A 27,401-nucleotide genomic window follows, 5' to 3' on the forward strand; every position below is an offset into this window, starting at 1 on the left:
ATTTAAAACAAAGAAACTTTGATGTGCAACTACCTTGTCCTTTTTAATAGTGTATGGCGGCTGATCATAGTAGTGTATATTTATTGCAGTGTCTGTACTTTTTGAGCATCATTTCGAATTCGATTTTTTATTACACTTGTTTGTTTGTGTATTTGTTTGCTTTGCTTGTAAGAACATAAAATAACTGTATAACTGATGTTCGGATTATCAAATTTGTGTTTCAGATGTGATTGTAAAACTATAATGTGCCTTAAATATCTATCTTTGTGTATTAAAGATCAGTCAGTAAAATTCCACTCGTGCAAAAAACACGAGTGTAATAATAATAATAATAATAATGCAAACTTCTATAGCGCTATTCTAGAAAAATGTCTACTCTTAGCGCTTTACAATACATACATCGACCAAGCATACTATACACGCACAGGCAAAGAAACCGACCAAACATAACCAACAAACTATACATGCACAGGCAAAGAAAACGACCAAACATAAAATACACGCACAGGCAAAGATAACGACCAAACATAAACAAACATACTATGACCAAACATAACCAACATACTATACGCGCGCAGGCAAAGAGAACAATCAGCACATGTAATAATTACTGACAACTAATAATGCAGGCATACAGTGACAGTCCAATACACAGCCCAAGCACAAGAACCACAGTAGGCTTCTATACTGTTCAAAAAAAGAAACGCATAGCTTGTAATATTTGGTTAATTTAGTTATATGGCTACAAGGATATCCACCAAACTGCAGAAAATGTTTATCTGGTCGTCGACCTTTCGTCCATTGCCACAAGTGAGCTCTGCACGTGACGCATGCGTTATCAGTGGCTACAATGTCAAAATTGCTCATTTGGCATGACCACTCGTCATGCTTCAGTGTAATCTCGTGAAACTCGGGGAATATTGAGCTCTCACCATGTCTTCCAAAACCCATAAAAGCGGATTGTTCGCCACAAAGAAATCAGACGACAATTCAGCGACGAAAGATGGCCCGATTGAGCAGAGAAGACCGCCAAATTGCATTGGGTCGTTTACAAGCAGGCCAAAGTCAAAGTGCAATCGCCAGGCACTTCCACGTGTCCCAGAGCACCATCAGTAGACTGTGGGTCAGGTTTCAAGCCACTGGCTCCGTTGCTGACTTGCCACGAGCGGGAAGACCAAGGGCGACAACTGCTGCTCACGACCGCTTCATACGGCTCCGCCACCTCCGGAATCGTTTCCTGTCGGCCTCATCTTCTGTCCAGGCTCTCCCCGGGCCACACCGATTATCGGACCAGACCGTGCGGAACCGCCTGCATGAAGCTGGTTTGAGAGCTCGCAGACCTCACAGAGGAGCTGTCCTCACCCGCCGCCATCGCCAGAACCGAGTGCAGTGGGGCAACCAGCACCTTCGCTGGACCGTCCGGAATCACTGGAGACACGTGTGGTTCAGCGACGAGTCCTACTTCCTGCTCCAGCGACATGATGGTCGGAGGAGGGTCTACCGGAGAGTAAACGAACGTTACGCGCCCAACTGTGTGGATGAGGCACCCGTTCATGGTGGTGGAGGCGTCATGGTGTGGGGGGCGATCAATACCGCTGGAAGGAGCACCCTGGTGCACGTCCAAGGGCGCATAACTGCCCAGCGATACGTGGAGGAAATTCTGCGCCCACACGCCCTTCCTCTTCTGGCTGACCAGGATGCCATATTCCAGCAGGACAACGCTCGCCCGCACACAGCACGACTCACCACCCAGTTCCTCACCGACCACCATGTCCAGGTGCTTCCCTGGCCATCCATGTCGCCAGACATGAACCCGATAGAACACCTCTGGGATGAATTGGACAGACGTGTGCGCAGGCGAGAAGAAGCGCCGGCAAATCACCGCGATCTATTGCAGGCACTTCAGGAGGAGTTGGACACCATCCCACAGCAAGATATCCGGCATCTGATCCAGTCCATGCCCAGAAGGTGCCGGGCAGTTGTTGCTGCTCAAGGCAGTCACACCCCCTACTGACTTGACAGCCTCGGCACCCAATCGTATTGATTGACTGATTGATTTGAAGATGCAAATGAACTGTGTGTGCATTCAACTGTGTCCATACCAAATTTCAAACAAATAATCTAAATATTGGATTTTCTGTTAATTTTTTCGAAAAATAAAACAAATTTGGCAAGTAGCAACTATGCGTTTCTTTTTTTGAACAGTATATATAAAAACGTGTCAACAGTACTATTTACACACACACAAACAGTGCTGACACAAAGCGCAGAAAATATATATACACGTTATTTTAGGCACTAGGTAGGGGGTGAGGTGGGGCGGGATGGGGTGGGTGGGGAGATGCTGGAGGGGAGTGTACGTGGGAGTTTCAGCCCACGAACGCAGAAGAAGAAGAAGAAGAAGTCGGTCAATGAAGCAATCCCTCTCTCTGTCTCTGTCTGTCTCTGTGTCTCTGTGTCTCTGTCTCTGTCTCTCTCTCTCTCTCTCTCTCTCTCTCTCTCTCTCTCTCTCTCTCTCTCTCTCTCTCTCTCTCTGGCGTTGAATGTGTGTTGTTGGTTTTATCTAATTACTAATCCTCTCAGCCTCCCGTGGCGTACTCATGCCACTGACAGAAAGACTTTAATTACGACTTAGTGTCTGAAGTTATGATCTGCTGCGCAAAGCACCATTACATGAACAGGATGCCTACTGCTGCACGTGTTTGTTGACGTCTGTATCCGCTGTAGCCATGAATTGTATTCCGGCTTTGTGAGTTTCATCATTGTCTTTGGTTTGTCTTAGCTGGCATCATGACCTTTCGACATATGATTTCACAGGGCGAGAATAGCCAGAGAGAGTTCATCGCTGCACAAGGCCCCCTGCCGGGAACCATTGACGACTTCTGGCGCATGGTGTGGGAGAACCGTGTGTCCGTCATGGTGATGCTCACACAGTGCGTGGAGAAAGGACGGGTCAGTGCCGGGCTCTCTTGCTGCCCATATCCATACTCAAGCATATTTATGTTGTCAAATTTGTGTCTGTAATCGATTTTAAGTAGAACATTGTTTATTTAAACGAGTAACTTTTTTGACTGTCAGTGGTCCCACGTTATGAAGTAAAGCGGAGGAAGCTTTCATCTTTAGTCGCACTTTCTTCTGCCTCTTCTGAAATTGTACCTGGTGAGACGAGAGAAAGGGACTGGGGGATGAGGGGTTGGCGGGAGGAGGGAGGGAAGTAAAATGAAGAAGATGATGATGATGATGATGATGATGATGATGATAATTTTTCAGACTAAGTGTGAGAAGTATTGGCCAGACGAAGGTGTGCAAGAAATATACGGAGACTTGGTGGTTCATTTGCGATCCCAGTCCGTGCTGCCTGATTACATCATCAGGGTCATCGACATCACGCATGTAATTACGTCAAGTTTTTTTCTGATGGGGTTCATAGGGTGACTTATAAAGTATAAGTATTCGTGCGTGCGCGCGCAAGCGTGTGTGTGTGTTAATGTCGGTGTGTGTGTGTGTGTGTGTGTGTGTGTGTGTGTGTGTGTGTGACAAGAGGCGTTGTGTATGTTTGTGTCTTTGTGTGTCAGCGAATGCCAGTATTAACTGAGCGCCATTTCTATGTCATTAACAAACGTGCCTGCATGGATGGATGTATTGATCATTGCATGATGCTTTTGTTTTGTCTTGCTCTGGCGTTACCCGCTTATTACATGTTAAAAACTTGCTGCTAAACGCTAACCCGTGTTCCCCTTTGCAGGGCAGCCAGAGCCGGATGATCAAACACTTCCACTTCATGCGCTGGCCGGACCACGGGTGTCCGGAGAAGACGTCCATGCTGCTCAGCTTCGTGTCCTCCGTCAGGGCCCACATGCCGCACTCCGACACCGGGCCCATGCTCGTCCACTGCAGGTGGGTAGGGACAGAGAGGGCACAGGGAGGGGGTGGTTGCCAATACAGGAGGGCAGGGACAGAGGGGGCACAGGGAGGGGTAGGGAGGGGGTGGCTGCCAATACAGGTGGGCAGGGACAGAGGGGGCACAGGGAGGGGTAGGGAGGGGGTGGCTGCCAATACAGGAGGGCAGGGACATAGGGGGCACAGGGAGGGGTAGGAAGGGGGTGGCTGCCAATACAGGAGGGCAGGGACAGAGGGGGCACAGAGAGGGGTAGGGAGGGGGTGGCTGCCAATACAGGAGGGCAGGGTAGGAGGGGGCACTGGGAGGGGTAGGGAGGGGGTGGCTGCCAATACAGGAGGGCAGGGACAGAGGGGGCACAGGGGGGGGGGGGGGGGGGTAGGGAGGAGGCGGCTGCCAATACAGGAGGGCAGGGTAGGAGGGGGCACTGGGAGGGGTAGGGAGGGGGTGGCTGCCAATACAGGAGGACAGGGACAGAGGGGGCACAGGAAGGGGTAGGGAGGGGGTGGCTTCCAATACAGGAGGGCAGGGACAGAGGTGGTACAGGAAGGGGTGGCTGCCAATACAGGGGGGGGGGGGGGGCAGGGACAGGGAGGGGTAGGGAGGGGGTGGCTGCCAATACAGGAGGGCAGGGACCGCCGGGGCACAGGTAGGGGTAGGGAGGCGGTGGCTGCTAAGGGTGTGCGACAAAAGGTCGAGGCACAAAAGGTCGAGGACATTTGGTCGAGAGTCAAAAGGTCGAGGGTGACAAAAGGTCAACAGAAAAACGTCGAGGGGACAAAGGGTCGAGCATTGGACAAGGTCGAAGATTAAAAAAAGGTCGAGGATTAAAAAAAGGTCGAGGTTTGAAAATGTCGACTTAATTTTCTCTGCCCGTGTGTGCTTAATTCATTATTTTTGATTATCCATACCTGAAGAAAATTCTGCTTCGAGTGCCTATTGTGTCATAAATTTAGCGTTTTTTAAACATTTTTTTATAGTGTTAGCTTTATAAGTACCAGAAGTCAATGAAGACACCATCGTTGTTATAAGAGGAAAGATTCAACAATGAACCCAAAAGTTGGCAGGGACAGAGGCATGGAGGGGTAGGGAGGTGGTGGCTGCCAATACAGAAGGGCAGGGACAGAGGGGGCACAGGGAGGGGTAGGGAGGGGGTGGCTGCCAATACAGGAGAGCAGGGACAGAGGTGGCACAGGGAGGGGTAGGGAGGGGGTGGCTGCCAATACAGGAGGGCAGGGACAGAGGGGGCACAGAGAGGGGTAGGGAGGGGGTGGCTGCCAATACAGGAGGGCAGGGACAGAGGGGGCACAGGGAGGGGTAGGGAGGGGGTGGCTGCCAATACAGGAGAGCAGGGACAGAGGGGGCACAGGGTGGGGTAGGGAGGGGGTGGCTGCCAATACAGGAGGGCAGGGACAGAGGGGGCACAGGGAGGGGTAGGGAGGGGGTGGCTGCCAATACAGGAGGGCAGGGACATAGGGGGCACATGGAGGGGTAGGGAGGGGGTGGCTGCCAATACAGGAGGGCAGGGACATAGGGGGCACAGGGAGGGGTAGGGAGGGGGTGGCTGCCAATACAGGAGGGCAGGGACAGAGGGGGCACAGGGAGGGGTAGGGAGGGGGTGGCTGCCAATACAGGAGAGCAGGGACAGAGGTGGCACAGGGAGGGGTAGGGAGGGGGTGGCTACCAATACGGGAGAGCAGGGACAGAGGGGGCACAGGGAGGGGTAGGGAGGGGGTGGCTGCCAGTACAGGAGGGCAGGGACAGAGGGGGCACAGGGAGGGGTAGGGAGGGGGTGGCTGCCAATACAGGAGAGCAGGGACAGAGGTGGCACAGGGAGGGGTAGGGAGGGGGTGGCTGCCAATACAGGAGAGCAGGGACATAGGGGGCACAGGGAGGGGTAGGGAGGGGGTGGCTGCCAATACAGGAGGGCAGGGACAGAGGGGGCACAGGGAGGGGTAGGGAGGGGGTGGCTGCCAATACAGGAGAGCAGGGACAGAGGTGGCACAGGGAGGGGTAGGGAGGGGGTGGCTGCCAAAACAGGAGAGCAGGGACAGAGGGGGCACAGGGAGGGGTAGGGAGGGGGTGGCTGCCAATACAGGAGGGCAGGGACAGAGGGGGCACAGGGAGGGGTAGGGAGGGGGTGGCTGCCAATACAGGAGGGCAGGGACATAGGGGGCACATGGAGGGGTAGGGAGGGGGTGGCTGCCAATACAGGAGGGCAGGGACAGAGGGGGCACAGGGAGGGGTAGGGAGGGGGTGGCTGCCAATACAGGAGGGCAGGGACAGAGGGGGCACAGGGATGATGATGATGATGATGGAACTTTATTTTTCAAGGATAGAGGTTTAAGGCGATGCCTTTTCTTACAACCGGTCCTTACTTCAAATACAAATGTCTAATAAATGATAAACAAGTAAAGCAACATGACAAATAAACAAAGTAAACGAACGAACCAGCAAACAATTGACAAGTAAGCAAACAAGCAGATAAACATAAACAACAAAATGACAAAGTAAGCAACATACAAATCGAAAGCGAAACATGCAACATGTTAATTGAGGTTACACATGTAAAGTGATCGATGGTAGAATTCACACGATACCAACATTTACACTAATGCTTATAATGATTATATGGTGTAAATGATGATGATGAAGATGATGATGATGATGATGATGATCAAGTGATGATGATGATGATGATGATGATAATGATGATGTTGATGATGATGAAAAATCGCAACATAAATTCCACATAATACATATAATAAAGAACATATTTGTGTAATTCATAAAGCTTTGCCAATTGTTGACAGCTACTTGCACATGTTAAGACTAGTATAGCCATCTAGGTAGACATAAAATGATGTAAGAGATTTGAAATAAAGAAGATCCGTATTTATCCTTATTAATCTCCTTCCAGATTCTTTATAGGTGCACACACACACAGTCAATCATCTGACTCCCGCTCAGAAGTTTAGGACATACAAATTGGTTTGTTTCTGACATAGCAATTATCAACTCATTCCTCAAATTCTCAAATATTTTCTTGCTTACAATAATCAATTCATGACCTTTTGAAACTCATTCATTCATTGTCCACGACCTTTTGAAACTCACTCATTCATTGTCAACGTCAGAACATATTTACAAGGGCAAGAAAGCAAATAAACAAAACATAACTTTTACGTTATGTAGAGGTGACGATGTAGCTAGCCTTCAACCTTACGGCCTCCATCGCACCCTCGCCACACTGGCACCACCCCGCACAAGTCAGACTGGGGCGGCCTGTTACAAAATATAACACCCTACTGTAACAAACTAACAATATTCAAAATCACACCAACCGAGCACAAGAAAATTATACAATTCCGAAATTATTCAAGTACACAAGTCATGTCCGCGCATACAAAAGAAATGTTCAAGTTCACACAAAACTAGCAAAGTACCTCATCTTCCAATATGGCGGCACCCATACAAAAGTCCAAGTCATCCCGGCAATGTTTCCCGGTTCCAAGGTTGACATCAAGATCAAATGTTTTCTTCCAAAGTTGACATCAAAAGCAAGAGCAGGTTTTCTCATCCGAGAGCCCAGGTCGAATGACTTTCAATTGTCAGGCAGTTTACAATCACAACTTGCACAGCTCACAAAATCAGGCGGTTGCGATTATAACGTGAACAACTCACACAGTTGTAAATGCACGTGCCGCGAACCCAGTTTGACCCGGCCGTAGCTAACATGGAATTTTACTGAGTTGTCAAAACTTTCCACTCTCAAAGTTAAACAACTCCTGACAAACTCTTTGTATTACAAAAAAGCACTAGTTATATCCCTTCAACTATAAACACCATAACCGCGATTCATTACATCACCCCTTTCCCCGATAAAAAAAAATGTGAACCCAAAATGAACATTTTTTTTTTCTTCAAAAACTGTACAAGTATAAGTATTCCAGTAACAAGAAAAAATTTTTAAATACATATAAAAAAAAAATACATAAATAAATAAATAAATAATCAAAGCATAAGGAAAACATTTATTAAATACTCTGTCCGTTCTTTAGTGAGGTTAATGATCTAATTACAGACGGAATGGAGTTCCACACCATAGTGCCAGAAAAGGCTTGACTAGTTTTGAACAAATCAATCCTGGGTATTGGTGGTAGAAAATTGATAGACCCGTACCTTTCGGTGACTGTGAAATAGGTCCTGAATATAGATGGGCACTTCGCCATGATATACTTTATACATCATTACAGTCTTATTACACTGTAACTGTTTAACTAGCGGCAGGTAGTTTAGATTCTTTAACTTCAAATCAGCTGATAATTGTGGTCCATTTAACATGATTTTAGCTGCCCGACGATATAGAGAGGGGTAGGGAGGGGGTGGCTGCCTATACAGGAGGACAGGGACAGAGGGGGCACAGGGAGGGGTAGGGAGGGGGTGGCGGCCAATACAGGAGGGCAGGGACAGAGGGGGCACAGGGAGGGGTGGGGAGGGGGTGGCTGCCAATACAGGATCTAGGAGGGCAGGGACAGAGGGAGTACAGCGAGGGGTAGGGAGGGGGTGGCTGCCAATACAGGAGGGCAGGGACAGAGGGGGCACAGGGAGGGGTAGGGAGGGGGTGGCTGCCAATACAGGAGGGCAGGGACAGAGAGGGCACAGGGAGGGGTAGAGAGGGGGTGGCTGCCAATACAGGAGGGCAGGGACAGAGGGGGCACAGGGAGGGGTAGAGAGGGGGTGGCTGCCAATACAGGGCAGGGACAGAGGGGGCACAGGGAGGGGTAGAGAGGGGGTGGCTGCCAATACAGGGCAGGGACAGAGGGAGCACAGGGAGGGGTAGGGAGGGGGTGGCTGCCAGTACAGGAGGGCAGGGACTGAGGGGGCACAGGGAGGGGTAGGGAGGGGGTGGCTGCCAATACAGGGCAGGGACAGAGGGAGCACAGGGAGGGATAGGGAGGGGGTGGCTGCCAATACAGGAGGGCAGGAACTGAGGGGGCACAGGGAGGGGTAGGGAGGGGGTGGCTGCCAATACAGGGCAGGGACAGAGGGAGCACAGGGAGGGATAGGGAGGGGGTGGCTGCCAATACAGGAGGGCAGGGACAGAGAGAGGTAGGGAGTGGTTGCTGTCAACACTGTGGTGTTTAAACAAGGGAAGCTCCTAGACGTGCAAGTCGATGCAAATGTTGGTGTTTACAAATTGGCGGTATATTATGTGCACACATGTAGGCTCGAATACTGCCGATGGGACAAAGACAGGAGGGGGGAGGGGAAGTTAGATTCAGAAGCAGATTCGTGATTGTAGCCTGTCAGTGGCAATTTGTTTTGTATAACAAGAACGTATCAAATTGCTACGGCTCCTTTCCGTACTACTTATAAATTGAGAGGGCACTTTTCCTTTGTCCCAATTTGAAATGACATCGAAACAGTTCAAATGAAACCTTTCAGAATCTAGTTTTATCAGGCGTGATTCCCCCTTTTTTTCTTACCTGGGTAAACCAAGACTTTCAGTGAAGTTGATCTGTGATGTTCGTATACATCTGGGCCTTGCTGTACATGTACATTGTGTGTGTATGTGTTTGTGTATGTATATGTGTGTGTGTGTGTGTGTTTGTGTATGTATGTGTGCGTGTGTGTGTGTTTGTGCTTGTGTGCGTTTGTGTATGTGTGTGTGTCTGTGTGTGTCTGTGTGATAGTGCGGGCGTGGGGAGAACGGGCACGTTCATCGCGCTGGACCAGCTGCTGCGTCAGATCCACCGCCAGACAACGGAGGTGGACATGTTCGGCCTGGTGCTGACCATGCGTGACCACAGGACGCAGATGGTGCAAACCGAGGTTAGAGCTTCAACAATAAATCAACATCATTTTGAGAGATCATTTTTGTCCCTAAAAATTGGAGGAAAGAGAGCTTTTATGGCATAAGACATACAGGCGACAGAGTTAGGCCTCCTGCTTACCATAGAGGACCACAGAACTCAGAGATTGTCAACTTATTGATTATATTGATAAACTTTGTGTTTTTGCCAGAGTTAGCGGGAACTGAATAGCTGTAGACGACAGAGATAAATAACTCTAGGTTGTAAGTGCACCAGGTTGGAAGTTGGTAGAAGGCAAAACTCAGCATGACCTGGGGCTTGAAGCCGATACCATGTGGAACTGTTCGACCTGGCGCTGATCCCGAAGAAGCATGGAATGTGAGCCACATCACACAGAAAGCAAAATAGCAACACAATATATTATGGGCGGGTTGGGGGCAGGGTTAAAAATGGTATGGGGGTGTCAATTGAACGTATTAAGTTTGCCTGCATCTTTTTTATGATAAGCAATTCATGGGTATTGGTATTGTATCGGTTACCCTCATGGAAATTCGGGCTGCTTTCTCACAGGGGAAAGCGAACTGCCACAGAGTACGGCGCTACACACGTTTTACATTAGTCATGTTTTGACTAAATGTTTTAACAAAGACGAGGAATCAAGACGAGGGTGGTGGTGGTGGTGTGTGTGTGTGTGTAGAGCGATTCCCAGAAACTACTCGACAGACGATTTCATGAAAATACAAAATTCTACCAGATGATATCCCCACACTATTTTTTACAGATCGAGACAGTCATTGTTCTCCGAGACCGCGATAGCGGTCGAGGTAAACAATGACTGTCGAGATCTGTGTAAAATGTCATATTTTGGTCAAAAACGCAAATAACATTTATGTATCGATCGAATTCCTTTCAGGTACTGACTTTGTTGTTGTTTTGACGATTGAGCGAGCGCACACACATGCAATAAAACACACACACACCAAGAACACCTGTTTACACCAAGCACAATCATAAACTTCAATGCGCCAAAAAAATAGTGCAACTTCAAAAGTTTATTTAACTCCTTCAATTAACATTAGAATATTTGATTGTCGCAACATTTTGTTCAGACCATAATCAAAGGAACGGAACATTCATCAATATCAATTGAATTGCTACATCTCTTTGCACCGTCAGTGTCAGTAACTGTTGTACACACTTGTCACCCTGTCTCGCGATCAAGACTGGACGAGTTCATTGAGTTAGCTTGTGGGGTTAACAGCAGAGACAATCAACACGTTTGGTCTTATTATTTTTGTTATTGTGATGTTCAAGTTGTTTATGGTACAGTTGTGGAAAGTAGGCAGAACTTGCATTGTTGTGGATGGTGGCATGTCAGGTTTATTGAGGAAGAAATTGAGGCACTGAGGAAGAAATTCATATCTTCAAAGGATATCGACTCGGCCGGTGGCTGTGTGTGCGACAGAGCTGAGTGAACTTCGCGAGGGGTTTGAATTTGGCCGCGGCAAAACTTGGAGTTGTGTGTTGTCTGCAATATGCTGATGGAGGGTGTCTCCCATGTTCATCTTTTGTTCAGCTGAAGTGTGTTGGTATTCGATCGGAGTTAAAAGTCGTCTTTTGTTTTCAATTTCTTCCCGAGATAGATCTGCAAATCGCTTCATTTTTACAGTTTGGCAGACGTGTGTTTTGATCTGTAGGTTAATCCGCGTGTCCCAAATATGAAGTAAGTAGTTCCTTTGAAGTTTCGGTTAACCTGGAACGCCCAAATATGAAGATTTGTAGGCCTCTGACGTCACATGGCTCAAAGAAGGGAAATCCAATGTCCAATCGATACATAAGCCTGTGACTAAGGTGACCCTCACACTGTTACCAGACACTCCCCGGACTTAGAACCGCGCGAGGTGACATGCGACTCATTTCGTGGTGGAGGGTAACATATCTGCTCAAGTTCTCAATTAATTGCTTTAGAAATTTCAGAAGTTATGACCAAAAGGCTGACCTAAATCTGTGTTGATTTTGGTGAACGTGTATACTAAGCGTGTCTTATTACGCAACGTTTCCGAAAGACCTAAACAAATATTCGTATTAATTCAGGGTTTAAGGACAACAAATCGTGACTTTGCATGCTAAGAAAAAATGGTTGAGGCAAACGTCGACAAAGTTTCAGGCAGATCTGAGTGCTGGTTTATATTTGCTGGAGATGGGAACGCACAAGAAAAAATATCGATCATCGTCTTTGGTACTGTATACAGTCTCCGAAGAGTTTTACAGCCGTTGGCCTGTGCTAACTTGGCTGAGGTTATTTTTAGCCAGAGCGCTGTGCTGATTTGATGGTTAGGCAAAAAAAAAAAAAAAAGGTGTGGTTACGGTAACATAGCCAAAAAAAAATAGGGTAAGTAGGTAGGCAATCACTTTTTTTTTTTTTACTTTTTTTTCTAATGTGTACAAATTAAACCTACCGTACTTTCCGGGTGACAAGGCGCTTTGTTATCTAAGACGCACCCCCTTCTTTTTAAAAAAAAATTGTAATCCAGTCACCCATTGGACGCAGGGGGCCAATAGGGCGCACCAAAATGACCCAGTTTTTGCCATGAGAGGTGGTTCCCCTGTCATATCTGAGAGAGGAAACACTTCCTGCATCGGGGTCAGTGACCGGTCAGTGACCAAAGGCATTGTGATAGCTGGGTGGCCTTGTTAAAAGACACGACCTTCTTCCCAGGGGTCAATGACCCAGTTTTTGCCATGAGAGGTGGTTCCCCTGTCATATCTGAGAGAGGAAACACTTCCTGCATCGGGGTCAGTGACCGGTCAGTGACCGAGTTTAACATAGTGGAAATCTGTGTGTGCGGCCAGATCAAAGGCAGGGCAGTACCTAGCAGCTGAAACATGCATTATCACAAGTTGTTTGACTGGTACTCAAGCGGTCTCTTTGATTTTTTTCGTATTTCATACACGGATTAGGCGCTTCGTTATACAAGACGCAGGGGTCGAACTCGAGGAAAAAAGTCGCGCCTTATCACCCGGAAAGTACGGTACTTGACAGGGAAATAAGTGTGCGACACGGGCGCTTTCGCTTTCATTGCGTTTTTTGCACTCGTTTGTTTTTTGTTTTTTTTCTTTTTTGACAAATGTAATAAAAAGTTATAGGATCGGCCCCTAAAAATAGGGTAGGTCGGGTTACCGTAACCACACCTATTTTTTTTTTAGGCCTTATAAGAGTTTGCGGTGGGCGCGCGGTAGTCAGTGTGTGTTAGAGTGTGTGTGTTTGCCTGTGTGTATATGTGTGCGGTTGAGTCTGTTCGTAATTATGTGTGTGTTGGAGACAGAGAGACTGAGTGAGAGTGAAAAAGAGAGAGAGAGAGAGAGAGAGAGAGAGAGAGAGAGAGAGAGAGAGAGAGAGAGAGAGAGAGATATTTAAATAAACAGGTTTCAATCTTTGAAATTGAAAAGCGTGAGAGAGAATGTGAGTACTTGTTCAAAACAAAAAGCAAGAATAATAATAAGAAGAAGAACAACAACAATAAACTTCAACAATCAACAACAACATCATGCAAACAAAACGTTAACAGCAACGCGTAACTTAAATATACGCGATACGCGAAAAAGGATGTCGGTTATTCTTTGACAAAAGCTCACAGACAAAACAAACCTACATCCTTATCGATGAGGAAAATCAAGAGTCGAAAAAAAACACGACAAAAGAGTACATGTACATAAGAACAAAACCGCTCATCCGAACACTATAAAAAATACATCTGTGCAAGACTCAACGTTTCGTAAAGGCCCGTCCCGGTCCGGTGTAACACGAGAAAATTACTCCCACGAGATTTTTACTCCGGAGTAAACATTTCGTACGAAAAAGTTACTCCCTTTACGAAAAAAGCACTCCCCCATTGCACGAGAAAATTACTCCCCAAGACAGGTGAGTTCCGAGTAAACATTTCGTACAAAATGTTACTCCCCTGACGAATAAATAACGAATAAATTACTTCACCCCAACACGAGCAATTTAACTTCCCATGCCAGGTGTACGAAATTTGTACTCCCTTGTCCCCTGTTAGTCTTGGTGGTGGAAGGGGTGGAAGGAGGGTAGCGCGACATTCGTGTGCGCGAGATCACTTATTGGCATTATCCCTTCGCCCGCATCCCAATTTTGCGTACGAGATTTTTACTGGAAGTAAAAACAAGTCGCGTAAGGCGAAAATACAATATTTAGTCAAGTAGCTGCCCTTTTTCAGCAAGACCGTATACTCGTAGCATCGTCAGTCCACCGCTCATGGCAAAGGCAGTGAAATTGACAAGAAGAGCGGGGTAGTAGTTGCGCTAAGAAGGATAGCACGCTTTTCTGTACCTCTCTTTGTTTTAACTTTCTGAGCGTGTTTTTAATCCAAACATATCATATCTATATGTTTTTGGAATCAGGAACCGACAAGGAATAAGATGAAAGTGTTTTTAAATTGATTTCGAAAAAAAATTTTGATAATAATTTTTATATATTTAATTTTCAGAGCTTGTTTTTAATCCGAATATAACATATTTATATGTTTTTGGAATCCGCAAATGGTGGAGAATACGGTAAACGTAAATTTGGATCGTTTTATAAATTTTTATTTTTTTTTACAATTTTCCGATTTTTAATGACCAAAGTCATTAATTAATTTTTAAGCCACCAAGCTGAAATGCAATACCGAACCCCGGGCTTCGTCGAAGAGTACTTGACCAAAATTTCAACCAATTTGGTTGAAAAATGAGGGCGTGACAGTGCCGCCTCAACTTTCACGAAAAGCCGGATATGACGTCATCAAAGACATTTATCAAAAAAATGAAAAAAACGTTCGGGGATTTCATACCCAGGAACTCTCATGTCAAATTTCATAAAGATCGGTCCAGTAGTTTAGTCTGAATCGCTCTACACACACACACACACAGACACACACACAGACACACACACGCACACACGCACATACACCACGACCCTCGTTTCGATTCCCCCTCGATGTTAAAATATTTAGTCAAAACTTGACTAAATATAAAAATGGGGAGTAAAAATTTCGTGGAGGGAGTAATTTTTTCGTGCCTTGGGGAGTTCTTTTCTCGTACGAAAAGTGTACTCGGAGTAAGAATTTCGTATTTACTCCGGAGTACATTTTTCGTGGAGTAAAAATTTCGTGTTACACCGGCAAGCAGTCGATGGTTGTACCCCCCCCCCCCCCCCCCCAAAAAAAAAAAAAGAAAGAAAAAGAGCACACAAAAAAAAATCAAAAACATCCACCATCATCCCAACCAAGAAGAAAAGAAGAACAGATACACCAAAACAGCATGCATACCCGAACACACACACACACACACTCTCTCTCTCTCTCTCTCTCTCTGAGAGACAGACAGAAGCAAGAGGGTAGAACAGACAATTAATTAAACAGAGAGAGAAAGAAAGAGAGACAGGGCTGAACAGAGCTGTAATTAACATGAGTCAATAACAACAAAAGCCCCACGTGCACACACACACATACACATACACACACACACACAAATACACACGCACACACACATACATACAGATACACACACACACACATACACACACACACACACACACACACCGCACTACTGTGCGCCCGCCGCAGACTCTTATAACCATCAAATCACCAAAGCGTATCACACCGAGCACAGGCCTGGGCTCCGGACAGAAATAACCACAGCCAAGTTAGCACAGGCCTAGGACTGTTAATCTCTAAAGCGACTGTATACGTTACCATTGGCGGTGATCGATAATTTTTCGTGCGCGTTCCCATCTCCAGCAAATGTAAACCAGCACTCAGATCTGCCTGAAACTTTGGCACCAGTTGCCCCTACCATTTTTTTCTTAGCATGCAATGTCACGATTTTTTGTCCTTAAACTCTGAATTAATACGAATATTTGTTTAGGTCTTTCGGAAACGTTGCGTAATAAGACACGCTTAGTATACACGTTCACCAAAATTAACACAGATTTTGGTCAGCCTATTAGTCATAACTTCTGAAATTTCTAAAGCAATTAATTGAGAACTTGAGCAGATATGGCTCTTTGAGTAGAGGACCCCCTCAAAAATGGTCGCAAAACGTGCCTTTTTTGGCCTCTGAAACGGTTGACCCCTACCGCCTTTGTCAAAAGGCTACACAAAGACTAGAGAAGTAAGGTGCATCAAACAAAATGCTTTGAACTGGAAATTGAATGGCCTTTTTAACGGTAGTCAAAAGTGTTTGGTAAGTGCACATTCTGATTTTTTGCAGATTTTAAAACACGGGGCTATTGTTTTTGTCAGGTCGATTTTAGGGGTGACCTTGTTTGACAGGCTGTAACGGGATGCCTATACAAATTACCACCGATCGGACAAATGATATAAACGGTGGACATAATTACCTTTTCCAGCATATAAAGTTGAACTAAAATGGATTGCGTTTTACCGCTTTTGTTAGCGAGCGAAAGTTGTTGCAATAATTTTTTGGCCAAGTTTAGATTGAAATTTTGGTCAATCAATTTTCGACAAAGCCCGGGCTATGAAATTGCATTTCAGCTTTGAAGCTTAGAAATCAAATAATGAGTATGGTCAATATGAATATCAAAATTCTATTTGAAATACAAATTTTAGTAATCGACCCAAAAATGATTTTATCGTATTCTTTATCATTTTCTGAATCCAAAAACATATAGATATGTTATGTGTGGATAAAAACAAGCTCAGCAAGTTAAAAAGAAGTGCACTTTCCTTTTAAGCACTTTACGCCACTGCGCAATACTGGCTTGTCATTTCAAGCTATCAGTGGGCCGGTACACTTATCGCATGAATGTGTCAGCGCTTTCTCGGCTGCGGTGTATCAGCAAAGCTATTGTCTTCGTGAAATGCAGTGCGTTCAATTTCATTCTGTGAGTTCGACAGATTGACTAAATGTATTAATTTCTCTTCAAGCGACTTGTTTTTCTTCTTCTCGCATGCGTGTATTCATGTTTCCAAGCCCTGAGACGAGGGTGTTTGGACACCGAGGAGAGTCTGCAGAGGTTTCAAGCCAGCGCCGCTACCGACTGAGCTTTCTCCCCTCCCTTATGCAAAAATCCCTCTGCAATTTGGTCAGAACCTGTCAATCAGGCAATAACTATTTACCCATGTCCACAAGATTCCTTGGCTGTCTAACGAAAGGGGTGTGTTTCCCTCTGACCAGAACCAGTATATCTACATCCACGACTGCCTGGCTGATGCACTGGCCAAAGACCAGGAATCCGACGATGACCAGTCGTATGCTGAGGACGATGAACGTGAGTGACCCAGCCTGGTCTGTCAAGTCGGGGCAGTTAACACGATTGAGGCCTTTTAAGAGATAGTAATCGTGTATTTCGCTGTGGTACTTTTTTCTTTTTCTTCAGAACTGTATGTATTCTTTTCCTGTTACTTATTCCTTTCCTGTTACAACTCCATAAACTCTTTTACACAACGAAACTTTTGAAATATCTTATGAAAGAGAATGACAAAAACTCCGTATGGAAGCAGGATTAATCTTCGTGACCGCTATTAAGGTAAACATTTCATTTACTTCTCAATGTTCTTTCTGATCACCACCATTTTCTCCAAAGAGACTGCAATGCGTTCTTTGCAGTGTATATTATATCTATATATATATATACGACGTGTGTCTGTGTGTGTGTGTGTTCGCGATGCACGGCCAAAGTTCTCGATGGATCTGCTTAAAATTTGGTGGGCATATTCAGGTAGACCCCGGACACAACCTGGTCGATGAGAATTTTCAACACGTGCTCTCAGCGCGCAGCGCTGAACCGATTTTGGTTTTTCTGTTCATCTTCCCAGATCCATTCCCAGTAACTCTTCCTTATCTTCTCCAGTGTTTTGCGTTTATCTCCCTTCCTTCGTGTGGCGTCAATCCATATTCCCGTTACTACGTTACTATATTTAGAATGTCACTGCACTGTCCAGAACGCTTTCCTTGCACCCGTAAGTTGTCCTCACTGTAAAAGTGCAAAGGTCGAATCAATTTATAGCCAGGCGAAAAATACACTGTCATCTATCTCTATATAGTTATAGATATAGATATACATATATATACGGCTTCTCTGTGTGTGTGTGGGGGGGGGGCAACACCTGTGGATTGTAGAGTTCTGTTTGTGATGTGGTCTGGCGGCTTTGGTGTGTCTGTATGTTCGGGCCTTCCTTTGAGAAGCCATAACAGTTATTATAGGGCTTAGAAATAAGCTCTAAAATTCTCAATCCCGTTTGAGTGGACTTCGCCTTACAAGATACAAGATACAAGATATTTATTCACCAATTTTGCAAAAGGATTTCATCTTGGCACGGCACGGTAAAAATAAAATAAAAACCAACCAGACACATATGCAGACACACATCACCATGCATGCATACATACGTACATTACACTGTCATGCACACACAGACACAACTCACACACACACACACACACACACAATTATTTACATACTCACACATAACCAGCCACATATCTACATCACAAATTCACATCGTCGCCTTGTAAAGGTAAAAACCATATCAGTTTAAAAGGGGTGCCAGTAATATCAATGCAACATTAGTGAATACTAAAACAATACCTAAAAATTATAATCCATTTAAAAGTAAGTAGTACACGTAATTATTATCATTTAGTCAGATAATCACATAAAATTATATAATCATAATCTAGCCAGTTAGACAGTTTAAAACAACAGTATTAACAGACTATCACAGATCTACTCAAGCACCTGAACCTAGAGTCACATTGCACAAAACTACTACCATCACAGAACTACTCAAGCACCTAAAAAATAAGGACCATTCCACATTGCACATACTTCCACTATCACAAGTTATGAGAACAGTAATGGAATGCAGTGAAAGGACTAAGTAACAAAAGAAAGAACCCCCCCCCCCCCCCTAATCCTATAACTACAGTATATTACAACGTCTTCTCTACAGGAGTTGTCAGTACAGCATGGGGGATGAAGCTAGAGCGAAAGCGACTAGTTCTGGCTTTCAAAGCTCTGTAGCGCCTACCGGATGGAAGAGGCTCGAAGAAGTGGTTTGCCGGGTGGGAGGGGTCGCGAACAATCTTTCCTGCTTTTCGACCTGAGCGCAACTCAAAAATAGAGGCAACGGAAGGGAAGTCACAGCCCGCGACCTTGGAGGCCGTCCGCACAATGCTCTCCAGTAGCTGTTTCTCTTTCTCAGTGGTGCTGCCATACCAGACCGTGATAGAAAAACACAGGGTGCTCTCAACGACTGCGCGATAGAACTGCGCCATGATTTGCTGTGACATACGGAACTTGCGCAACTGTCTCAGGAAGTGCAGCCGCTGCTGGCACTTCTTAATGATGGACGTGGTGTTCCCGTCCCATTTCAGGTCTTCAGAGATCAGTGTGCCGAGAAATTTGAATGAAGAGACCTGTTCTACAGCTTCCCCATTTATTTCAAGGGGCAAGATGGGGTCTTTCTTTCGTCGAGGGTCGATAACGACTTCTTTTGTTTTAAGAACGTTTAGCTCGAGATCATTTTCAGAGCACCACTCAACCACTCTTTGAACCTCCCCCCGGTATGCGTCCTCATTGGAGTCAGAAATCAGGCCTTCAATGGTGGTGTCGTCTGAGAATTTGATTATGTGTGTGGATGGGTGAACGGAGGTGCAGTCGTTGGTGAAAAGGGTGAAGAGTAGAGGGGACAGAACACAACCCTGCGGGGCACCAGTGTTCAGAGTGAGTGAGGCAGAGAGTGAGTTGTTGAGTCGGACGACCTGAGGACGGTCAAGCAAGAAATCTAGGAGCCAGTGGCAGAGAGAGAGAGGGACATCGAGACCAATCAGTTTGTGGAAGAGCTTGTGAGGGATGATCGTGTGGAATGCGGAGGAATAATCAATGAACAACATTCTAGCGTAGGTGCGAGGGTTCTCAAGGTGCTGCAAGACAAAATGAAGACCCATGGCGACGGCATCATCGACGGACCTGTTGGCTTGGTAAGCAAACTGGAGTGGGTCAGACAGGTGACCCGTGAAAGCCCGCAGGTGCCACAGAATCAACCGCTCCAGAACCTTCATGATGACAGATGTCAGTGCCACAGGGCGGAAGTCATTCAGCTGAGTTACCTTGGGCTTTTTGGGGACTGGGACAATTACTGAAGACTTGAAGCACCGTGGCACAGACATCTGCTGCACAGAAGTGTTAAAAATGTCAGTAAGAACAGGCGCGAGCTGGTCAGCACAGGACCTCAAGGTCGATGTTGAGACAAGGTCAGGACCAGAAGCCTTTCTTGGATTCTGTTTACGGAAGAGACCCCTGACCTCACTCTCCTGGATGGTAAATGCCGGCGCCAAAAGAGACGCATCGTCAGGGAGAGGAGGACGGTAACCGAGTGAGGGGTTCTTCTGGTCAAACCTGCTATAAAACACATTCAGTTTGTCAGGTAAGTCAGGGTCAACATTGTCTGAAGGCGCAGCCTTGTGCTTATAGTTTGTGGCCTGCTGGTGTTTCGGCACTCGGTTACATTTGGCGTCGTCGACAGGGATGGGACTCGACATGAAATGTTCAGGCCACTGAATCATTTTCGTGCTGTTCCCATTCCACCAACCTGGGAGGGACCTAAGCTTGGCGGGTCCATGGTTCGGAACTTTGGGGACAAAGTTCATTCAAAGGGGGTCGAGTGTGACAGGGAGACTACCATCGCCCTTCACAGCAGACTCTGCAGAGTTGTTCGCCTTAGAAGTTGTGAGCTATTTATAGCTAGCTCGCCAGGCAACACCTGTGGATTGTAGAGTTCTGTTTGTGATGGGGTCTGGCGGCTTTTGTCTCTCTGTATGTTCTTGTTCTTTGAGTGGGCACAAACTGGTGGATGAAAATGTTCACACGTGCTCTAAGACGGCGAACCGCCACGCTGTCTGTCTCTGTCTCGCGATTCACCCGGCGAAGCCGGGTATTCCTCTAGTCTTATATATATATACGACTTGTGTCTGTGTGTGTGTGTGTGTGTGTGTGTGTTCGCGATGCTTGACGCCACACGAAGGAAGGGAGATAAACGCAAAACACTGGAGAAGATAAGGAAGAGTTACTGGGAATGGATCTGGGAAGATGAACAGAAAAACCAAAATCGGTTCAGCGCTGTGCGCCGAGAGCACGTGTTGAAAATTCTCATCGACCAGGTTGTGTCCGGTCTACCTGAATATGCCCACCAAATTTGAAGCAGATCCATCGAGAACTTTGGCCGTGCATCGCGAACACACACACACACACACACACAGACACAAGTCGTATATATATATATAGATATGCCGAAATATTGCGAAAAACAGAGCTCGCTTGTTTTCTTTGTCCTCTCCTTCTCATATATATATATATAGTATTAGGTCACACCATTCTCTTGGTGGCACAATCATAATCATCCTTCATCATTCTATCACCCTGAAGAAGCCTCCCGTGGGGGCGAACATTTGGATCATCATTAATAAACATATTCCATATTCATGACAAAACCTTTTGAAGAGATTGTTTTTAAGTATTTGCCTATATATATCTGTTGCAGACATTTACGGCAACTGCTAGAGAACTTTGTAAGGAAGACGCCTATCAGACGAGCAAATGTTGTCTTCTGAAAGGGAAAGTGCGAGTGTTCGCTGACAAGAAACCTGGTTGTCTTCATAGTCAAACTGTCTTTCTGCTGTTTTGAAGACTGTCGTCACTGGCAATCGCAGACATTGGTGCTTAATTGTACGTTGTTGACAGACAGACTGAGCAGTGATGATGATGATAATTAGTTTTAACGTTCTCTTAGAACCATTTGGCCTATCTTGGGACAGGTAGAGTTAATATGCTTTATGTGGGGACAAGACACTGGACAAACATGCAAACAGAGAACACATATGATCGTGTGTTGTTGGAAGTCTGTTGTTGCGATATTTCAAAATAGGGATGGAAGTAATGATTGTGTACGCAGAATATGGTTGGACTGGAGCGGTTTTGTAGTCTTATTTGCTTTTTATGTATGTAGAATATGTTTATATTTGTGGCTGAATAAGGTTTTTTTTAAAAAGAAGAAAAAAAAGCAGTGTGTACATATAAAGGAAGAGAGTAGACAGAGTCGCATTGTCTTCAGGCCGGCTGCACATTTGCAAAATATGCAAGTGTAGGGGAGACCGGGGCTAGTCCGCCCCCGGGGCACATCCGTCTTTGTCTGTTTATTCTTACGTTTGCCACCTTTTAGTCATTCACACCATGTGAGAGTGGTGTCCCTTCTTCCCGCCATATCCTGCAGAAGTTCAGAGGTTGCGCGCCCATATATCGTGAGTACAGGTCACAAAAAGTGTTTTTCTTCATTTTTGTAACATGAATGCATAGGAGTTGACTTAGGTTTTGATGCATTACCTCTGAGAACAAATACTTAGTCTTGGTGTCGAGTGAAAGTGCGTTAATTAAGGTCGAGTTCTGACGAAAGTTTTGCTTCTTCCTTCCCATGTTGTGCTCGCTATCTGGCACTAGAGCTGCCTGCCCGTGCGGGGGCAAGTCCGCCTATTTGTCATGGGGCAAGTCCGCCATGAAGAATGTGCAGGTGTGGGAAACAGTCCAGTTTACATCTGCCATAACTGTGACTCTGATGGTGACTCCATCTATTCTCGATGGTAAAGATTGCAGATTCATGTCTAAAAAAGACTGACGCCGATTTGTGTTACATTCTTTCGACATTCTTTTGTATTTTGTCATTGGCATTTTTTGAACCTAAATATTGAAGGGAATTAAAAAAGCTTTCCCACTGATCGGGTGCTTGTTTGACTGACTGTGTGTGCGTGTGTGCATGTGTGTATAAAGCTTGCCCACTACTAGTCTTGTACCTACTATGGGATGAGAGCGGCGGACTTGCCCCACCCTGTAGGCGGACTTACCCCGACTTGGGGCAAGTTCGCCTACGTTAGGGTAGGTCTACTTAAAGCAGTATGTACAACAAATGTTCATGCGCACATAAAAACTGTCTGCACATTGATATCAGCTACACATTTGTCTTGATGTAAAATAAAAAATCAGTCTTCTAGTTCATCAAACTCGCCAGTTATGCTACCAAAAGCATAAAAGTAGGCGGACTAGCCCCGGTCTCCCCTATTCTTTAAAATGTCTAGTGAACAAACAAGAGGCAGTCATTTCGCTTGACAGGATGGCTGTAATATCAGTTATATTCTTCTTCGCATGCATGCGCGCTGGCGTGCGCATGTGTGTCTGTGTACGTGTGCGCGCGCGTGCGTGTGTGTGTGTGTGTGTGATTCAGTACTTGTGTGCCTGCGTGTCATTGTCTGTGTGCCTGTTAATGCGTCTGTCTGTCTAAACTAAGTTTATAATGCAGTAGATATTTTGTACACAATTGTATTGTTAAAATCAGCCATTACATTTCTGTTTACATTCAGTCAAGTTAGTTAGTTAGCTGTTGCTTTTTGGGTCCAGCGGACCATTTAGGCCAAATCAGGACCCCATTCAGTCAAGTAATGACTGAATGTTTTAACAAGCGCGGAGAGCGAGGTTTGTCTTCATATGTGTGTGTGTGTGTGTGTGTGTGAAACGCATTTCTCAAAAACTACGGAACAGATTGTTATGAACATTTGTACAGACATTTTTGAGAGCATTTGCTTGAAAAGTTTTGTGCCGATTTTTGATATGGCTGTTTGATGACATCATCTTTGCCCGTTTGCAGAAGTTGAGGCGGCACTCTCACGGCTACATTTTTTTTACATGATCTTCAACTTAGTGCGGACTATTGGATTGCATTTCAGCTTGGTACCTTAAAAGTTCGTTTGTAAAAATGTTCACTCAAGATTAGTCAATTTTGTCGAATTCTTAAAAGTCGACATTTAAATCCCAATGCACGGTGATATCATTGTATTCTGTATTGCCTCCTGTATCCGAAAATATATAGTTTTGTTGTGTTTGATTGAACAATGGGCTTAAAATGAAGAAAACCGTTTTAAAGCGACTTTCTTTATCGTTTGAAGAAGACACATAAAATTATCGTTTCTCTGTTCCTTCTAATTTGCTTATTCCAAAAATATATGGTTTATGGTGTTTGGCGATGAAAATGTGATTAAAATGCATACATTCCTGTAAATAAAATAATGCTTCCAGCCTGTACTGATTGTACACTCTGTTCGGCCGATCAAGATAAACAGACGTCATATCAAGTCTGTAACACGCAAGTGACGTCATATTGAAAGGCGAGAGATTAAGACTTATTCCCCCCTCTGCTTCTTTCTCTCTGTAAAGGTGTAGGGCTAGTTATTTTTCGGTAACTTACCCAACAACCAAAATCACTTACCCAACAACGGGCCTGAATCCTCGATAGCTCATAGGTTGATGAGTTAGACTTTGAGGGAACTACTTTAGCGATTGAAAAGTTCCGAACGCTCCAATGTACGAAATATACATCTCTAGACCAAACAATACAAACATACTGCATTTAAACTGGCAACTACAGGCTTGAACACATTAATCTCCATATAAAATCTATGAGTTTGGTTGTTTTCTAAATCCAAATCTAACGATCAGTGCAGAGAAACTCGCTTTAGATCTCTTATGAGTGCACGCAAACTCCCAAGGCAAGTAACTCTCGTACGACAAGAGTAGTTCCCCTTCCAAATTTTCTGAACTGAGTTGCTTGGACAAGAGACTGCAATCCGATGGTTAGTTTTCGACAATATTTCATTTTATAAACAGATCACACGCAACCAAATGCACACATCGCATCAATTTAAAGAACATACAGCGGTTTCATACACTATTTTGCCCCAGAAAACGGAACTTCATACAGTTTTTAACGTTGGAACACGGGTGCAAAAGTTCGTCTGCTTGTCCCATTCGAAGAAAGAACATTTCCTAAGCGATACCAAAACATGACCAGAACACACACTATCTGCCTTTACCGGCACAGCAGAATAACAACATAACTGTGTACTTGATTTTAGTCCAAAACAGGGAAACTGACAAGAAGTGTTAACAGAATTGATTGATTTTCCCTGAACTATACAACCGCGCATTATTCAATCGCCAGCGCAGGTAGACTGGTTGAGTGATTTGGATTCGATCAAACTTTCGCACCGTAACTCCTCTTTTCTTTGAATAACTGAAGAAAGGTGGAATAAAGAGGTTACATACCTCGTCTCAGTGATTATTAAAAATAATGGTCTCAGTTCGCGGTCATGAAAAAGCTCGCTGAAGCTCGCATTTTTCATGATCCGCTAACTTCGACCATTATTTTTGATAATCACTGAGACTCGGCATGTAACCTCTACTTATTCCCCCCTCTGCTTCTTTCTATCTGTAAACTTGTAGGGCTAGTTATTTTTCGGTAACTTACCCAACAACCAAAATCACTTACCCAACAACGGGCCTGAATCCTCGATAGCTCATGGGTAGAGACTGTACACATTGTGGATCTACTTTTTGCGACTCAAAAGTTCAGAACACTCTAATGTACAAAATATACATTTCTGGAGCAAACAATACAACCATACCGCATTTAAACCGGTAACAGGCTTGAACACATGAATCTCGATATAAAATCCATGAGTTTGGTTGTTTTCTGAATTCAGATCTACCGTGCACAATCGTTTATCGCTAGCAAGATTCCAAGGAAAAGTAACTCTCATACTTTGTCTAGCGACACGAGTAGTTCCCCTTCCAGATTTCGGCTGCATCGACAAGTTAAGACTGCAATCCGACGGTCAGTTTTCAACAATATTTCATTTTATAAACAGATCACACGCAATCAATTGCAAACATTTAATCAATTTAAAGAACATGCAGCGGTTTCATACACTATTTTTCCCCAGAAAACGGATCTTCATACAGTTTTTAACGTTGGAACACGGGTGTAAAACTTCGTCTGCTAGTCACATTCGAGGAAAGAACATTTCCTGAGCGATACCAAAACATGAACTTTACCGCCACAGCAGAATGACAACATAATTGTGTACTTGATTTGTAGTTCAAAACATGGAAACTGACAAGAAGTGTTAACAGAATTGAATGATTTGCATGGAACTATACAACCGCGCATTAATCGATCGCCTGCGCAGGTTGGGTGAATATGATTCGATCAAACTTTCGCACAAAAACTCCTCTTTTCTTTGAATAACTGAAGAAAGGAGGAATAAAGAGGTTACATACCTCGTCTCAGTGATTATCAAAAATAATGATCTCAGTTCGCGGTCATGAAAAAGCTCGCTGAAGCTCGCATTTTTCATGATCCGCTAACTTCGACCATTATTTTTGATAATCACTGAGACTCGGCATGTTACCTCTACATCACCTTGCGACTTTCGTTCCCCAAAACACAGTAAAGATGTTTGCCTCAAGCTTAGTTTTGTCTTCTCGCAACTCTATATATCCTCTCTCTCACTCTCACTCTCACTCTCACTCTCCCCTTGTTTAATTAAGAAAGTTAGAGAGAACCGGGCGTGTTTTAGTGCAATCGCTTGACTACATTGTTAATCACGCCTCGGCGTTCTTGTAAACTTTATTCGCTTTCTTTAATTGTATAGCATTGCTTTGATGGATTTGCATGAAATGAATAAATGAATGAACGAAGCTTGTCAAATGTTAAAACGTGGCTGGCGAAGCATAAACTCGGTAAGCCTTTTGCCTAATACGTGCAGACGAGAGAGAGAGAGAGAGAGAGAGAGTGTGTGTGTGTGTGTGTGTTATATATCATGTACATGAATGTGCCTTCGAGTGTATATGACGGTTTTTCAATTTTGAGGCAAAAACGTGTCTTTGAACTTCAAAAAAATTCAGAGCTTCACACAGTGCTCCGATTGTACTGAAATTCGGGTTAATGTCTTCTTCAAAATGTCCTTCGCAAACTGGTCAAGAATTTTGCGTTATTTGTGTGTTTACCTTATACCTTTTAAGGTCAAATAGTAAGCGAGGGTGTCAAAAAATGGGTGTCTTTTGGTTAGAAGGCAAAATTTCAAATGTCTGTAGATCGTCAGAAACAAGAAGGGCAAAGCCCATACGACTCACATGCTTTACACATTTTTCCTACCAAAATACATGTGACCTTGACCCAAGGTCAAGGTCATCCAAGGTCATGCAACACAAAGCTGTTAATTCAAGACATAGGAAGTACAATGGTGCTTATTGGCTCTTTCTACCATGAGATATGGTCACTTTTAGTGGTTCACTACCTTATTTTGGTCACATTTCATAAGGGTCAAAGTGACCTTGACCTTGATCATATGTGACCGAATGTGTCTCATGATGAAAGCATAACATGTGCCCCACATAATTTTTAAGTTTGAAACAGTTATCTTCCATAGTTCAGGGTCAAGGTCACTTCAAAATATGTATACAATCCAACTTTGAAGAGCTCCTGTGACCTTGACCTTGAAGCAAGGTAAACCAAACTGGTATCAAAAGATGGGGCTTACTTTGCCCTATATATCATATATAGGTGAGGTATTGAATCTCAAAAACTTCAGAGAAAATGGGAAAAATATGAAAAATAGCTGTTTTTTAGGCAACATTTATGGCCCCTGCGACCTTGACCTTGAAGCAAGGTCAAGATGCTATGTATGTTTTTTGGGGCCTTGTCATCATACACCATCTTGCCAAATTTGGTACTGATAGACTGAATAGTGTCCAAGAAATATCCAACGTTAAAGTTTTCCGG

The 27,401-nt window shown here is 44.8% G+C and overlaps 1 protein-coding gene across 1 annotated transcript in view; it reads left to right on the forward strand.

Moving 5' to 3' along the window:
* Positions 1-26,470, forward strand: part of LOC138960779 (receptor-type tyrosine-protein phosphatase H-like) — a 226,922-nt gene extending 200,452 nt beyond the window's left edge. The window contains exons 23-28 of the mRNA XM_070332426.1: positions 2,818-2,952; positions 3,271-3,393; positions 3,746-3,897; positions 9,595-9,733; positions 16,912-17,005; positions 21,279-26,470. Coding sequence (XP_070188527.1) covers positions 2,818-2,952; positions 3,271-3,393; positions 3,746-3,897; positions 9,595-9,733; positions 16,912-17,005; positions 21,279-21,298 — 663 coding nt within the window. The 3' untranslated portion in view covers positions 21,299-26,470. The remainder of the gene's footprint in view (positions 1-2,817; positions 2,953-3,270; positions 3,394-3,745; positions 3,898-9,594; positions 9,734-16,911; positions 17,006-21,278) is intronic.
* Positions 26,471-27,401: the final 931 nt, after the last annotated feature.

Source organism: Littorina saxatilis, linkage group LG3, assembly GCF_037325665.1.
Source record: "Littorina saxatilis isolate snail1 linkage group LG3, US_GU_Lsax_2.0, whole genome shotgun sequence".
Taxonomy (NCBI): Eukaryota; Metazoa; Mollusca; class Gastropoda; order Littorinimorpha; family Littorinidae; genus Littorina; species Littorina saxatilis.